The sequence below is a fragment of the Neopelma chrysocephalum genome, unplaced genomic scaffold, assembly GCF_003984885.1.
Source record: "Neopelma chrysocephalum unplaced genomic scaffold, ASM398488v2 Primary Assembly neopelma1_26, whole genome shotgun sequence".
Taxonomy (NCBI): Eukaryota; Metazoa; Chordata; class Aves; order Passeriformes; family Pipridae; genus Neopelma; species Neopelma chrysocephalum.
In genome coordinates, this window is record NW_020897695.1 from 15,802,206 (window position 1) to 15,818,811 (window position 16,606).

The window sequence follows — 16,606 nt, forward strand, 5'->3', positions numbered from 1 at the left end:
CTGTAGTGAGGGGGGCAGGACATTCAGGGATTTGGGAAATAGATCAGAATGTGGACATTGAAGCAATTTTTGCATCTCAGACCCACCTCTGACAGCAAACAACTGAATGCACTTAAGCATACTCCCTCTTGCTGAGATACATGGGCTTTAGTTTCTTCCTCTAAGGAGTTAATGCAGTTTGCAGAGGAAAGACAGAAATCATCATATGCTTTTAGCATTCATGAATGCTTTATTTTAAAGTGCAGGTCTTCCCAGAAGCAATACAGTAACCCTACAGAAATCCAGTCTGGAGTCTTCAAAATCTTCTAGAGTTAGTGTGTCCATGGCTGATGGCAGATACTGTCCAGTAGCTGATATGTCCAGATAGCATCAGGTAGGTGTTTATAAACTAATAGAAGTGTTAAGCATGAGCAGCCACAGTGCAGTAGATGTCTGACAAGCAGCCTCACACATTTCCTGCAACAAGAGAGACAAATGCACCAAAAAAAAATTACAGACACTGTGAAAAAGCTCTATTAATATTAAAAATTATTGGAGCATATGGTCTTGTATTTCATTGCCCTGGTCAACTCAGAATCCTTCCTTTATGTTGCTGGCAATATTACCACAGAGTCTGTTCCTGCTATGTGTTTAACACGTAACAATGGCTCTTGCCACCAAAGTTTTTGTGCTGTGAACACATACTGAGAACACAGAGCAGAGAAAATGCATACTATCATCATTTTGCAGTCGGGCAACTGGAGCCTGGAGGGAAGAAATCTGAAGTGATGTAGGGAGTGTGTAGGGTTCATTGTGAGTCCTGCCGTGCTCTTGGTCTATACCAGTTCTCCATTGTTTTGTGCAGACAAACCCTGCAGTGCTTTTACCTGCTCCTTTTGGAAGATTATTCCCACAGGTGAATACTCTGTGTTAGCAGGAGCAGCTTCCTGACATGAAATGCATGAATTTAAATGAAAATGAAGCTTCCCAAATTAAAAGAGCCATAAGCACTTGCTAATTGTGCTTGGTGTGTAATAGTAAAAAATGCTTCTCTCTCCTCAGGAGGGACAAAACCAACTGATCTGTTTTCTGGACAACTGTCTGCAAGATCCATCTGAAAGTTTCCTACCTCACAGAAGCAAACTGAAGGTTGCTTTCCTTTTAAAAAGGCACTATAAGACTATCACAGAAAGGCCAGTGTTTCTTGGGAGACCCTCCTGCTATTGATCGTGGAAAGTGACAAAGAAAAAGCTATAGTTGGTGACTCTCACACCAACAGCCTTCAATAAATAATCTATAAATAGCTTCAAAAGCAGCTGTACCTTGACCACAAATTGACTTACTGAAGAATTCACTCATAAATGTCTTCTTTTCTTCAAACTACCCTCAGCCAAGACTAAGAAAATAGAGAAGTGGCATCACTTGCCCCGGCAGTTATGGAGTCCACATTACTTTGGTCCAGGCCGGGGAAAGCCCGCCAATAACCCCTCAGCATCCATCTGGTGAGGGGAGTATGCAGAGAAGTGGTTTGATGGAGGGCTGATAATGGAGCACTCAGGGGGAGAGAATCAGGTGCTCAGACTCTAGGCCTTTCTCCCTTTCTTCCTCAGGAGGAGGGAAGGAGATATTTGCCAGTATGCACTTAAATGATGCTTTTTCAGAGGTGACAGGTGAGCAGATTCCTAAGGAAACGTACCCAAGGGCCAGAACAGAGTTTGCACTTAAATTGCTTCAACCTGCTGCTCCACTAAGTTTGCATACACAGAGCTCTACACTTGCAGCACACTTCTCCTCTCTCCTTGCACTGTTTCTCCTATGATGTTCCAACACTAGTCAGAATAATCTTATCTCCATGGTGCTCAAGGTGTAACTAAGCAAGTGTACATGTAATGAGAACATTTTACCTACCCAAGATAGAAACGGAATTTTTTTAGGTAGTCAGTCATTGATTTCTGGGTCTAGAGAAGCAAAAAAGAGACATGAATGATTTTGAAACGAAGTTTTCTGACTTCTAGGGCAAAAAACATTGAAGAATTTAAAATGGCTTGCACACTAACAAAACTGAATAAGAAGAAGTGGTGAGCTTGAGACATAGGAACTTAGTGATATAAGGAACCACTGGGGCTGAAAAACTCAAAAAGGAGTCGCATTCGATGAAACAAGATTTCCAGCTTGAAACAAAGAGAGATGGAGGAGGCCCTTCAAGTGCAGGTGTAAGGAGACCAGTGCAATTCTTTTTTACCAGTTTCACCATGGTTATCTTCTGAGCGAGAGAGCTTGGGCAGTCATCGACCTCCTTTCTTTCTTGGCTGTGGAGAAAAAGAAATATCAACAGAGATTACAACTAACGTGGCTCATTGCACATTAATGAAGACAGCATGAGGAGGTGCTGCAACCTAACAGATGCCTTGGTTGTGGAGAAGAGTTTCTTACTGCTTCCCATTACATAGACAATTACATTAAAAAGTATCGCTCGGCAACAGCATAAGGGGTAAAGTCGAGATTGATGGCAAAGCCAAATAGTTCATTTGGGAACTTTGCAAAAATACCTAATTTCTCCCTCCGTCCCATTTGACCTTTCTAGACTGAACATGTTTGGGTTTCTTCTTTCTAAAAATATGTGTAGCTTTGTTTTGTTTTGAACTTCTATTTACTTTGCTTTGACTAGGCATCAAGAACACGACGTCTGGGGATATCTGCGGACAGTCAGCTTCCAAAAAGTGTCTGTCTCCAGCAACCGCCTAGGAACTGGAGAACCAATAAGGATTCTTAGGATGGAGTCACCCTTCAGGAGCAACAGCAGGGATAAGGAGAGGCACACAATGAATTTCCAGTCCAAGCACTGATATCACTTCACTGTCTCAATAGGCTAAAATCAGAATTTTGCCAGTCTGTGTTGTCAGGCTGTTCAAACTGCCTTCTCCAACAAAGCACATGCTTTTTATCTTGTGTATTCTTTTTTATCTTCCCCCTTTTTACCTGCTTCCTGCTCCCAAGGCTTCTATCTGAGTCTGCAATTCCTTTGAGTTTCTCCTGCTAGCAGAAAGAAAAAGAATGATTTCCGTCATGACCATTTCAGTGCTGCTATGCTATACAACCCCCTGCTGCACATTATACAACCATCTAGAGAAAGCCTCAAACTTCTGGTGGTATATTGTACCTTCTCATGTGTTTGTAAGCACCTAGATTGACAACTTGATGCACTTTCATAGGAATTACTGCATGTAACAACTGAATTAATGGGTTCATCCAGTCTTGATAACAGACAAAACTAGGCAATCCTCAAGTAGCCACACAGTGGTAAGAAAGCATGCCAACAGCCTAGAGCGAATGCTATTTAGATTGTTTTATTGAAGGAAAGCATTAGTATTACCCAGTTTCTCCCATCAAACATGCTACCATGGTGGCAAGGTATTGTCTTCTATGATCACATTGCCTGATGGAAGCACTACAGTAACTAAAATAGATCTGTAGTGCCCTTCAGGTGTGTGGATAGCTGTACTATTGCAAGCAGCAGATATCCTCCAAAATACTTGCTGCTTTAAACTTTAGATTATATTTCAGCCTGAGTTCTTACAGTTCGTGCAGTGCATACATAATGTCATTACACAGCTCTCTTCTGCAGAACACAGAGCACGAAACTGAATCTCAAACCACTTCAGAGGACTGAAAGAGGAGCTTTTAAAAGGGGCTCATACTTATGCTGGTACATCATAGTTGAGGCTTAATTTGGAAGTTATTGCTAGAAGAAATACTTAACCCCTCGTGTATACTGAAGTTGGAGGATATCTGCATTGTTATGCGGTTGAGAAACAGGAGAGTAAGAGTGAGAAGCCCACTGCCGGGCTTAGTACTTAGATCTGTTTTGAAATTCAGAGATCCTATGTAACCTCGTTGCTTAAAGGAAACTACAGTCCAGTAGTGAGTTGAGAGGGGAGCATGTTTTAGGTGTCGCTTGGACTCTGGCCATGAGAAGGGAAGACTTGCTTGTAAAAATAAGTGGGTAGCTGCAGGCTATGCTGCTGCTGCTGTTCAAGGTGCTGCTTTTGCTTGTTATTCTGCAAAATAATACTACGAACCTGATACAGGTTATTAAGAAAGAGTATTGAAATTAATGTCCAGGAAATGCCTTACAATTCTGGTCTACTGAGTAAAAGATAAACTACTTCTGGAATCTGCTAAGAATGAGATGAGACATTTCAAATCTTAATTTCATTTGCATTTCTGTGGTTGGGTGATTATATGACAGAAAAAGAAGCTGTTCTACATAAATACAAAGTGCTTGTTTGGTGCTGCATAAACCATATTAACTTACAATCATGAAGCATGTGCTTCACGTATGGCTGATGTGGAAACATTCTGGATACCATAAAAATAGGAACCCAGAATAGAGGACATTGCTAATACTTACGACCCAATTAGTTCAGGGTGCTTGAGTTGCTTGTGTAAGTGCTTTATTTTTATCTGCATGCCCTTAAAAGTTCAAAAGAAGAGCAAACAATCTTAGTATTAGTCCATCAGTCTGATGTGCAATAAAAGTCAAGTCAGAGCTTATTAGCATGAGATCAGCACCAGTGTTGCCCTTGCAGATATTATATTCTGCTCTCCCAAATTGGCTCTGATAGAAATCTACAGGAATCTGCCCTTCTGGTATTAGTTTTATATTGCAGTAACTTTCTGGATGACTTATGTTCCCAGTAATACAGGGTTACTTGTTTTAAAACCACTCTTGCTGGTTTGCAGACTATGGTCTGCAAAATTTCTAACTGAAAACTTCTCAGTGTTGCATTATTTTTGTATTTTTGAGACTAATGGCAGGCCTACTTCCCACACTCTTACCTGTATTATATTTTACTCTATTGTTTCTCTGTTTGACACCTTTGTAAAACTTATTCTAGGATAGTGATTGTCTGAACAGAGAAAGAGCATGTAATGTGATATGCAATAGAATGTCATACCTCTAAGACTTTGTCCTGTGATACGACTAATTCTCTTCCTTCCAATATTTTGCTTTTTGCCTAAAAACCAATAAAATCAAATATGACTTGTCAAGTGGAAAGTTTTTATATTAAAACTAGTGTTGATTAAATTTTCAGTATAAGGAGACTACTCTTGTAAGAAGAGTAGTCATCTGTAAAAAGAGCTTATAAAAAGCTACAAACCAGCACTTCCTATCCATCAAACATTTATCGGAAGTGAGGATTATGTGATCACACTGTGTGTTTGACAGTCTTTCTAGCCCCAGAAGTTGTGGCTGGTATCAGCAGTGAAGGAAAATCTTACTGAAATAAAATTCCTATCTGTTTGGTAAGAACAGGCAGTGGGATAGAAGACAGAAGCTGAAGATGGTATCCACGCTGAGATAAATGCTTTGAGGGTGGCTATAACCATTTTATCAGACCCAGAGGATCTACATAAGCAAGCTGCTTGTGATCACTGGGGAGGCATTTTTTCATTATCAGCAGGAACTAGTGCTCTGCAGCACCCGCATTACATCTCAGACGGGTGTGACAAGCAGCTCACTGGGGATCAGTAGCAGAATCATATAATGTTCTGAGCTGGAAGGGACCCGCAAGGATCATCGAGTCAAATTCCTGGCCCTGCAGAGGACAGCCCCAATATTCACAAAGATTCACATCATGTGCCTGAGTGTGTTGTCCAAATGCTTCTTGAACTCAGGCAGGCTTGGTGCTATGACCACTTCCCTTGGAAGCCTGTTCCAGGAACCAACCACCCTCTGGGTGAAAAACCTTTTCCTAATACCCAGCCAGAACCTCCTCTGACACAGCTTCGTGCCTGCCCCTCTGCTTCCCTATGTGAGGAAACTGTAGAGTGAGATGAGGTCTCCCCTCAGCCTCATCTTTTCCAGCCTGAACGGGCCAAGTGACCTCAGACGTCAGCCTACTTGTAAGGCTTTCCTTCTAGGTCCTTCTCCATCTTTGTTGCCCTCCTTTGGACACTTTCTCATAGTTTTATATCTTCCTATACTGTAGTACCCAAAATTGCACACAGTATTCAAGGTGAGGCCGCACCAGCACAGAGCAGAGCAGGACAATCCTCTCTCATGACTGGCTGGCGATGCTGCGCCTGAGGCACCAGTAGGGTTCTGGGTCACTCTACTGACCTCACCATCTAATAAGTGTGTGTTTGGGTGCAGTGAGTTGAAGTAAGGTAAGTAAAATGAGGAACGGTATCTGAAGGAAACTGTAACAATCCTCCCTTAAGTTTGAGAACTGAAGTACAGGACAAAGTACTGGTGAAAAAAAAAAAAGCTAAAATAGTTTTGGTTTTGATTTGAGGTGATTCAGTAAATTCTAAGTGAAGAAACAAATATATTGGAAATGTATATTTTTAAATCACGTGATGTATGCTGCAGAGTCACCTGCAGCCCTGCTTAGCCATGGTTGTATAAGCTAATGCTGAGGGGATGATGGCAGGGGGCAATTGCATGTGCAATCATGGACTTGGACAAGATGTCATACATCAGCCAAGAGTCCTGACTCTTCTACCACCACAAACAAGGGGTGGAACCCTCAGTAACTTGTGGGACGCAGAATGCCCTGAGCAGAAAAGCATCCTCAGGAGTTGGGGAGTGCAGGAAAAGCCTGGAGGTGGTGGGACAGAAGATGAGCGGGGGCTCCCAGTGTGCCCTGGCAGCAATAGAGACCAGCAGCCTCTCACCCCTGTTAGCGGAAGCACGGTCTGTAGGTTGTGGAAAGAGCTTTCTTCCTCTACTTAGCACTTGTTAGACCACATGTGGCTACCACACTTCCCCTGGTACCTGATGGTAAGGCCACAGGATGGTTGTGCAGGTGTCCAGGAGGATGGAAAGGCTCTTTTCTTGGAGTTTTTACAGCTTGGCTGCTTGCCCTGAGCACCCTGCTCTGAGCTTTGAGTGGGAGGTCAGACCAAAGATTCCCCCACAGTCCCTTCCTACCTGAATTACTCTGTGATTCCATGACTCTGCTGACTCATAAATCAAGAGGGCCTGGTTTATGGAGGCCTCTCCTGTATAAAAGTTTTGCTTTTCTATAACTTTCCATGAAATCACAGACATATGCATAATTTAAAAACCTTGCTGTAGACTTCGTTATAAGTGCTCGCATTTAATTGTTTTGTTAGACAAAATTTGTCCTTTATTCATACTGAACAAAAAGAAATGATAAGCCTGTCAAGGCCAGGGGGGAGGCAGGAAAATTAATTTGTAAGTCAGAACAGTTTATTGTGTTTAGCACTACACTTTTTTAAAATCTTATGATAGTGGATGGAATATGAAAGATTTTAATTCTAGAAAGCTAATTTAAATTGCAACTGTGTGTTTAGAAACCCAAGGCACCTTCCACTGGAGGGACAAACCAAGGTGCCACCTATCCTCATGCTTGTATTTGTTCCTGTGGTAAAACATGGGAAGAAAGCCTGTTGGTTTTAAGCCATTGTTATGTCCACAAAATAGCAGATTAGGAAAATGTACAGTGGAAAATTGGTCAGTCACCAGCTGATATATGTGAAATAAAGGTGGATCATGTATATTTCTTTATGGATAACTGCATGCCTTGGGACCAAACAATTTGGGATTCACCTTGAGCGGCATTAGAAGAGACCTCAAAGATTCAGTAAGCCATAAACTTGAAACTACTGTGACTCATCCAAAAGTCTGCTTTCAAGAAATCCTTGCACTCAGAGACAGCAATGATAGGGGAGTTTTGTCATGCCAGTGACAACCAGCAAAATCTTTGGTGCATCTGTGTCTGGACAGAGTTGCACATCACAGAACTGCCCTGTAGGGTCTTCATTGCTCTGGGGCAAGTCCAAACTTACAATCTATTTTTAGTAATCTTGTCATCAACTTTCAAACTCTTTCGTCACATATCATGCTTATTTCTGTCTTCGCAAGAGCATGTTCATACCTTTATAAAGTCCTTTGTCTTTTCCTCTAACCTTCTCAATGACTCCTGCAAACATGCCTGTGACAGGAAAAAAAGGTTAGCAGTGGGTGAGGGTGGACAGAGTGATATGCAAGGTGGTCACAGGTTTAGTGAGATGGGAGACCAAATACAAGTCTCGCTGTAAGTTTTGCGTATCTCAATACCTACCTATAGAGATTCTTAATGTTAATTATGCTGTTTGGTTTTATTCCTTTAAAAAAAACCCGAAACAATAAATCCTTCCTTTGCCAGTTATTTGAGGTTGTTTTACAAACAAGGTGGAGGAACTGTGTATGTGTGTGTTCATGAATTCAGCTTCCAATCCATTCCATACTGCAGTTACATGCAGACATTAGTGGAAGAGTCAGCTGAACAGGAAAAATGTCCTCTTGCTTGTATTTACCAGTGGTGGCAACTCTGGTCTCATGTCTTCTTGTTTTTGTGTCTAAACTGCAAAGCCTTTAAATAAGGAACTGGATTTCTCCTTAAGCATGTAATATACCTAGTGTACCAAATGCTATCCCTGATTGAGGATCCTGTTTACCACAGGTTATTTCTGACTTTATTATCAGCCAGTGTGTTGTCCAGCTGCATTCTTCCCCAGAAAAGATGCTTTTGCTCAAGTTAATCAATCCTCGAGAAATAGAGGTATCTGAACATTTCTGGGCATCAAGTAAAAACGTGTAAAGTGTGTATACTACAGATTTTATCAAATCATTAGTAACAGGATATGCTATTATTTGACCACTTGCCTTCAAGTTATTTATGTCCTCTGGACACGGAACCTGTTGATGCTTGAGAAGTTTATATTCATGGAATAGAGCAGTCTGAAAATTAAAATTAAATGTATGTCATGAAAAATCAAAATAAATGTTATTAAGAAGAAAGAATGCAGTGGAGAGTACAGTTTTTCCTCTATTCTTTTTATACAAGAGTTCTTGATTCTTCAGAGCTGTGTGCTTCGGTTCAAGATGGCAGAAAGTTTCCCTGTGAGGCCTAGTCATTAAGTCAACAGACAATAAGAAGGTAGAAGTTTCTAAAGATGTCTTTTCAGGAACAGTCATTTTATTTCTGCTTCCCATCAAGGACATTATTTTCAAAATATGCCTAAAACATTAAGAATTTAAGAACACTGGAAAGATGAAGGCTGTTTTCAAGGTAAGTCCTTAAATAATTTAAAACATATTTGGTGTTATTTTACAGTTGTCTTTAATTGTCAGGACATTCATAGTATTTGAAAAGTACATAATGTACATAAATTTCTGTTTTGCAATTAGCTAAAGTAGATTATTGCATGGCCTCACAAGTTTTCTTTTGACATGATGCTGTTGGTAAATATTTTTGTGTGTGATTGTATGCATGCTCCATCCCCTTCACTGCCCAAAAGCACGTGAAACAGAGGGCGAAAGCCATTTTGAATCACCCAGAAAAATTCTTCTGACTGCAGTGAAGGAATACAAGTTACTTGCCCACATTCTCACCATGAATCAGCTACAGGCAGTACAACATGGTTGGGGTGGTCTTTGACCTCAGAAGACTCATTAGAAGTCCACATCCTACCTCCTCCGTCGGACACTCCGGTTCTTTCTTGCCCGTTGTAGAAGTGAAGCCTTCAACATCTTTCTGTCCCATCTCAGTCGCTGAGGGCACAGGTGATATCTGAAAACTATGGAATCAGTGTGTCAGCCAACATTCTGGTTATGTGAAAATAGGCAAGGCAGAAGTAATAGCATTAAAACAGAAATTCAAATTTCACAATATCTTTTGCATTTCTTTCCTCCCCCCATGCATGCTTTTTCTTGTTACATAAGATAATGTTAAAATAACCAAATCAAGATTTTTTATGTAATGCTAAGTTAATCCCATTTTTGAACAATGAACGGTTTTGACAAACTTTCCAAAATATTTTATTCCATTTGCATTTTTCTGTACTTTTTCATTGTCTGACTTTGCCAAGAAGTAGGTGCAACAAGATATATAGGGAACAACCTTATCTCATGTTTATTTTAGCCTAACAAGAAAAAGGAAGTTGACAAAATGGTGAGTTTTGAGTAGTCTGGGAAGTGCCTTCACTTCTGCTCAGACCTATGTGACACCAAAACTGTCCACCTTGCAACCTTATTATGCTAAATACTCTAAACATTTTTCCATAGAATCATAGAGTATGATGAGTTGGAAGGATTCCATCAGGATCATCGAATCCAACTCCTGTACAGGACGCCCCAGGAATCACACCATGTGCCTGAAAGCATTGTCCAAATGCTTCTTGAACTCGAACAAGCTTGGTGCTGTGACCACTTCCATGGGGAGCCTGTTCCAGTGCCCAACCACCCTCTGGGTGAAAATCCTTCTCCTGATATCCAACTTAAACCTCCTCTGACTCAACTTCATGCCATTTTCTAAACTCCTGTCACTGGTCACAAGAGTGAAGAAATTGGTACTTGCCCCTCTGCTACCCCTTGTAAGGATGTTGAAGACTGTAATGAGGTCTCCCCTCAGTCTCCTCTTCTCCAGACTGAACAGACCAAGTGCCCTCAGCCACTCTTCATATGGCATCCTCTCCAGATCCTTTACCATCTTTGTTGCCCTCCTTTGGACACTCTCTAACAGCTTAATATCTTTCTTACTTTGTAGCACCCAAAACTGTACACTAATTCAGGGTGAGGCTGCAGCAGTGCAGAGAAGAGCGGGACAATCCCCTGCCTCAACTGGCTGACAATGCTTTGCCTGATGCCCCCCATGACATGGTTGGCTCTCCTGGCTGCCAAGGCACTGTTGACTCATATTCAACTTGTCATCTACCAGGACCTCCAAGTCCTTTTCCCCAGCACTACTTTCCAGCCTCTCATTCCCCAGTCTACACACACAACCTGAGTTGCCTTGTCCAAGGTGCAGAATGTGGCACTTGCCCTTGTTAAACTTCATACAGTTGGTGATTGCCCATCTCTCTAATTTGTCAAGGTCTCTCTGCAGGGCCTTTCTGCCCTCAAGGGAGTTGACAGCTCCTCACAATTTAGTGTAGCTTGCTTTCTGCTTGTTCTAGAAGACACAATAAAGAGGGAATTTGCTCAAGCGGCACTCACCTTTCAACATGCTGGTTTTCACTGATGGGCTGCTTGTTTTCATCGAGAAGTTCGGAACCCATCTTGCTGAGATCCGTCTTTGCACTCTGTAGATGAGGTCACATCTGAAAGCAATATCTTCCTACAAAAACATTGCGTAGAAAAAATCTGTTGTTTCACACAAAACACCGTGTCATTCATGCCCCATCTCCTGCAGAGCTGGAATGAGATGCTCAGGTGTATTATATAATTTGCTCTCTCCAATTCTTTGTGTCTGACAGACCTAACAGTGGGTTGTCTCTTTTATGTTAGTAATACCAGATTTTTTCAGATTTTGAGACAGGCTGGTAGAAAACTTATATCAAGCTCTAACAGAGTAATACAACCTGTTTCATAGCAAAGACTGCTATAAAACTGCTAAATGCAAACACAAAACCCCTTGGCTCTTTTACTTGTTTTTAAACCATGGTAAGTCTAATTTTAATTTTAGTACTGTAACTGCTGAATTTATCTCTATTTCCCTTTTTAGACAGGACATTTGGGCATAAACAGGCTTGAGGCCATCATACAGGGTGTAAGGGACTCCATCCAGAAAGAACAGCCCCCATCCAGGGTTTAGCTAGGAGGTTGCCACAGGCGCGGGACTACATACCAGTGCCCCCAGGGATGCTACAAGGGAGGAAGCTGCAGCAGCTCACTCAGCCCCTGCTCAGCAGAAGGAAGTACTGGGTGAGGCTGTGACATAGTTTTCTTCCCCCCTCCCTTGATCCCAAGCACAAAAAGCTCCACTGAAATTTTACACAGGTTTTCCAGGACAAAACAGTCTGCAGGAAAGGAGCTTTCAGAGGTATTTCCCATAGATAGCTCTGCCATCCTATTTATACAGCAAAGGGGTTGAAGTTCTGATGTTCACAAGAAGGATGACAAATATTAACTGAGAGACAGATTTTGGGCAGCTGCCCTTCCGAGTGCTGTAACTTGTCTGCTGCCATGGATGTAGACTGCAGCCCTGTGAGAGTCTATGGACAGGACTGGTGGCTGTGCAGCTGGGGATAGAACAAAATCCCCCAGCTCACTCCAAATGAACAAGTGTATTCAAATGAACAAGTGTATTTACAAGGTGAGAGACAAGAGATGGGGGTGTAGACAGAGTGCCAGAGGAAATGTAGACATCTCAGTCTGGTAGTATGAAACCTCTGACATAAACCAAATTTTTACTGAACGAGATGAGAACGAGATGAGAACAAGATGAGAACAAAGAGTGAGGTTTCATACATCATCTCTAAAATGCAGGATAATCCCAGCAATCCAGAGTAATCCAAACATTCACATTTTGTTCCTTGGAAGGACATCCCACACCTTGCATTATTTAAACTTCTTTATGCACCTCAAGTCTCCTCAATTTTTGCCATCCAGGCAGAGAAACAACCTTGGATTTTTACAAAAGTTTGTCTTCTGTACTACCCTGTAAATATTTGCACTGTTGAGGGAAGAGAGTGAAGGACCAGAGGGCCTTGAGACATGCTTGCATTGTTCCTGCACCATCTTTCACCAAAGTCACCCTTATGAGATAAGAAAGGAGGGAGACAAACATGGCAAAAACTGACCAAAAAAAATCCCAGAAGTCTTTTCTACATTTTCACAGCATTCTACCACAAAGACTTACTTAAACATCCTCCAAAAAGCTGAACTCTGAACACAAGCAGGAAAAAAAAACACAAACCACAGCAAAATAAGAAGGAAATGAAGAAAAACCTGAGTAAAAAGTGACAGGGACAGTTAGAGGGGCATGCGCCATGACTGACAAGGAAGAAGAATTCTTTTCCAAACATGGTTACAGATATATCTGTCATATCCAATCCCACAAGGCCCTCAGGTACAATGAGGTGGTGTAAAACAACACACACTACTCAGCATCTTGACTTTGTATTTCTCCAAGAAGACTCAGTTTTGCCATCAACTGAAAAAGCTCTACCACCATCCCTGCAATGGCACTGTCCTAGATGTGGCTTTTGCAGTTGAGGCTTTGGTGCAGATAGGTTTAATTTCCACACTGTCCTCAGTGAGGGGGTGCTTCTCCCCATCAGTGTGGCAGAAGGGTGAGTGGTGTGCAGTGTGGCTTGAGGGGAACAGGTAAGGTTGCTCCTCCCACTGCTCCCTTGATCCCACCACGGTCTCATCCTTTGGCAGCTCATAGAACCTGAACAGACAACGCACCCCAGTAAGGTGTAAAACTTGTTGATTTTGGCTTATTTTTCAGGTTTGCTTTGAAATCCCTTTCTCCTGATGGTCATTCTCTCAGGTACTAGTCATATCAGCAGTACTGTTAATTCTGATTGCAAAGAGAATATATAATTTCCCTGTTTGGTTCTGTCAGCAAAGCAGCTAAGCTGCTGAGGCAGAGATGCAATTAATTTTGTAACACAAGGCTGCTTCATATTCAGGACCCAGTTCAACAAAGCACTTAGGCAAAGAAATAATGACCAGCTTGAATGGGAAAATTAGTACTTAAAGTTAATTGTGTGCTTTTAAAATTGAACGTTATATCGTGCCAATCAAATAAGCTACTCCATTACAAACTCCTGCTAACAAATACATGCCCTGGACTTTCTTTCCTCAAAAGGGGAAACAGATTTAGATGGGGCCTTGAAAAAGCTATCAACATTCAGTAGTAACACAGCAGAGAGTTAAAATATGTTGGCTTGCTCCTTACTAACTTTTACCAACCAGAAAATGCACTGTGCCAGCATTTCAGTGACAACAAGTCAAGTGCTTTAAAGAGCAAATGGACTATATATTAAAAGCCAAACAGGGCATTTTTCTCTTCCCTTGAGACAGTCACAATGGAATCTGATAACTAAGTTTTTTTTGACATCATGAGTCCTGAGATTTCAAATATGTATCACAGTAGGCCCACCAAAAAGTAATCTGAGTGACAGAAGGATTAACTGTGCAGGGAACAACAGGAAAGACAGGATGCTATCTGCAATGTGATGCACATAAAACTGATGGTGGTGATTAGAAGTGATGCGTTCTTGTGAAGCCAGATATATTCTCACATGGGCATAGGCTACAAGCAGGCTCATGAGACAAACCACCTCAGAGCTCTTGCTGACCAGCAAATGATATCTTATGCTGTACAATTGTATTAGATTAGGCACAGAGACATCCTGACCTAAATAAACTGATGAAGTTATCAATTAAACCATGTTTCTGTAGGAGAAGACTACAATGTCAAAACTTTCAACTTTTTCAACAAAAACTGTGTGATGAACAAAACCTGTGATGCAGCTGTGGTTGAAGTGGTTCATACAGTAAGCTGCCTGCTCACATCTTCATTTTTTATGCTGTTACTGAGGTCTGTGGTGAGCAGTCCAGCAAGACTGTCACTTTTCAGAGACAGTCTCTGAGGAACTACAGATGCTAAAGTCAGATACGGTGCTGCATGCTAATGTACGAGATTCAATAACCTGGACCAAATTATTGCTGCAGTCCATGTCTGACCAATTGGAGCTGATGTTATTTCTCTGTTTAATTTTAAATGGAAGAATGATTTTGCTGTTGCTGTTTTAGGTTAATTGTGTAGTTTGTTTTGGTGCCTCTTTGCATTTTAGATATATTCTGAATCTTCGCATCAGCCTCTAGGGATGGGTTAGTGTAGTGCACTGAAGTTTTCTTTGGAAGTCCAGAGCCATGACTGCAAAATGGGAATCAGAAAGCTGGCTGTTACGGTAATTAGTGTGCAGTTTTAGTTGAGTAGGTGTGTGATGTGTTAGCAGGGAGTGTTTATTTTTAGTTCAGACATCTGAAACTGGTATTCAACTATGTTCGGCTATGGGATATGAAAAAAGTCTGTCTAAAGCAAGACACTGCTGTGTTGTACATGTACATGAATACATGCATGTAAAATGATAGGCAGAAAAAAACCCAATAGTTGCCTAAGATGAGATAGTTTCAGCTTTGCATCCACTTCTGAGAAGCCCTAGAGATGGGAATGACATCCAGCTTTCCAGGAAGAAGCCATGTTTTGACTAGAGAGGAAGTGGGAGTGAAGCCTTAAGACTCTTTTCCCATAGGCAGGGTAGTACAGAGGGTCACTGACTGAAGCAGTAATGGTGTAGGAGGTGAGACAAGAGGCCTAGAAAATTAGGAGAATGTTTGCTTAGCTCAATTTAAAACAGCAAGAGATATTTCCTTGAAGAAGCATTACCTTGACTGCTACCTCAGACTGTGAGTTTTGTCAGGCAGCGATCGACTCTCAGCAGTGTTCAAAACGCTTCCGAAGCGCTTCCTTATACTGAATGCCAATAACATCCATAACGATTTCAATTTTAGCAGCTATAGCACAGATGATATATGTCTAGCTTTAGTGTTCAGCTGACTCAATGGAAAGTATCAGCCTGGTCATCCCATTTATTTGATCTCCTAAAAATATCATCAAAACAGCATCACTGATGCAAATAAAGGGAGGCAGAGTCTTCAGGCTGAGGAACCCAGGCAGATCTGGTCAACCCTAGCAACTTGTTGGCAGCTGTTATGCCATAACTCTCCCTCTCCATCCATCCTCTCAGCAGTTAGAAAATTAGAAATGCTATCTCCCAAACTGCGGAACTTGGCTCTAAGAAAAAAATAGACAAGTGACACTTGGCTTTGCTTTGCTCAAATTTCCCCATTCCCTATCTTTTGTGTGCCTGATTTTGCAGCCTCAGTGGTGTCTTTTCCCTGATTTCATGCCTTAACTTCTAATTCCTTTTTTCTGCTTGTGCTCCTTTACATATTATTTCTGTCTTTTCTTTGAAACATTTCGGGCTCTTTACAGACCATGTACTTCACTCTGTGTAAGTACTGGGCTGCTGCTCACAATCCCTCACTGAACAGCTCTCCTGTCCTCTGGAGGAAGAAGAAATCATTGGTCATCAGATGCAGAGGGCCTCACTTGAAAAAGGCAAGGGTTTCTGGTGTTCTGTGGTACAGATATCTATCCCATTAAAGCAGCTGAATGGTCATTAATATTTCATTTATATAGATATTTCTTGCCTATGAATGGGTAAAAAACCTAAACATCTGAGTTCATCGCTGCTCTGCATCCATCATGAGTTTTCAATGTTCAAATTTATTGTTTATTCAATGGTATTTTAAAAAAATTATCTTCTATTTCCAAGCCTGTTTGCTCAGAGAAGGATATCTGCCTCAAATGCTCAGACAGTGGACTACTGCATTTTGGTTTTAGTTGTCACAGTGCTTAAAGTACTTCAGCTTCTCTTCCATATGCTTGGAAAGACTTGATTTTCCTGTTGGTTTTTTTGTTTTGGTTTTTTTTTTTTTTTTAGGCTAGATTTGGCAACCATGAAAACCACATACCAGCATCTGAACTGGAATAAAAGAGATATTTTTGTGCTTTGCTTGGATTATCTTTTCAACCCAGTTCCCAGGGGCATGTCCCAGTGCTTAAGACTGGGAACCCTCCTAGTAGACCAAGACTTCTGTGCTTGTTCCAGAGCAGGAGGTAGTCAGAGGATAACTCCAACAGAAAAAGCCTTGGAGTTCCTTGCATTTCCAGTTTGATTTGCCAAAGTAACTCAAACACTTCCACAGGAAAGCAGCTGACATGCTGTAAAATTTCAGGATATATCTCTTGTT

At 41.4% G+C, this 16,606-nt stretch overlaps 1 protein-coding gene across 1 annotated transcript in view; it reads right to left on the bottom strand.

Annotated features, from left to right (window-relative positions):
* Positions 1-204: 204 nt before the first annotated feature.
* Positions 205-16,606, bottom strand: part of LOC113964016 — an 18,127-nt gene continuing 1,725 nt past the window's right edge. The window contains exons 2-10 of the mRNA XM_027675685.1: positions 10,988-11,108; positions 9,465-9,570; positions 8,657-8,731; positions 7,887-7,943; positions 4,938-4,997; positions 4,391-4,452; positions 2,222-2,288; positions 1,888-1,937; positions 205-456 (exon numbers count right to left, since the gene is read on the bottom strand). Of these exons, the coding sequence (XP_027531486.1) occupies positions 312-456; positions 1,888-1,937; positions 2,222-2,288; positions 4,391-4,452; positions 4,938-4,997; positions 7,887-7,943; positions 8,657-8,731; positions 9,465-9,570; positions 10,988-11,049 (684 nt within the window). The 5' untranslated portion in view covers positions 11,050-11,108 and the 3' untranslated portion in view covers positions 205-311. The remainder of the gene's footprint in view (positions 457-1,887; positions 1,938-2,221; positions 2,289-4,390; positions 4,453-4,937; positions 4,998-7,886; positions 7,944-8,656; positions 8,732-9,464; positions 9,571-10,987; positions 11,109-16,606) is intronic.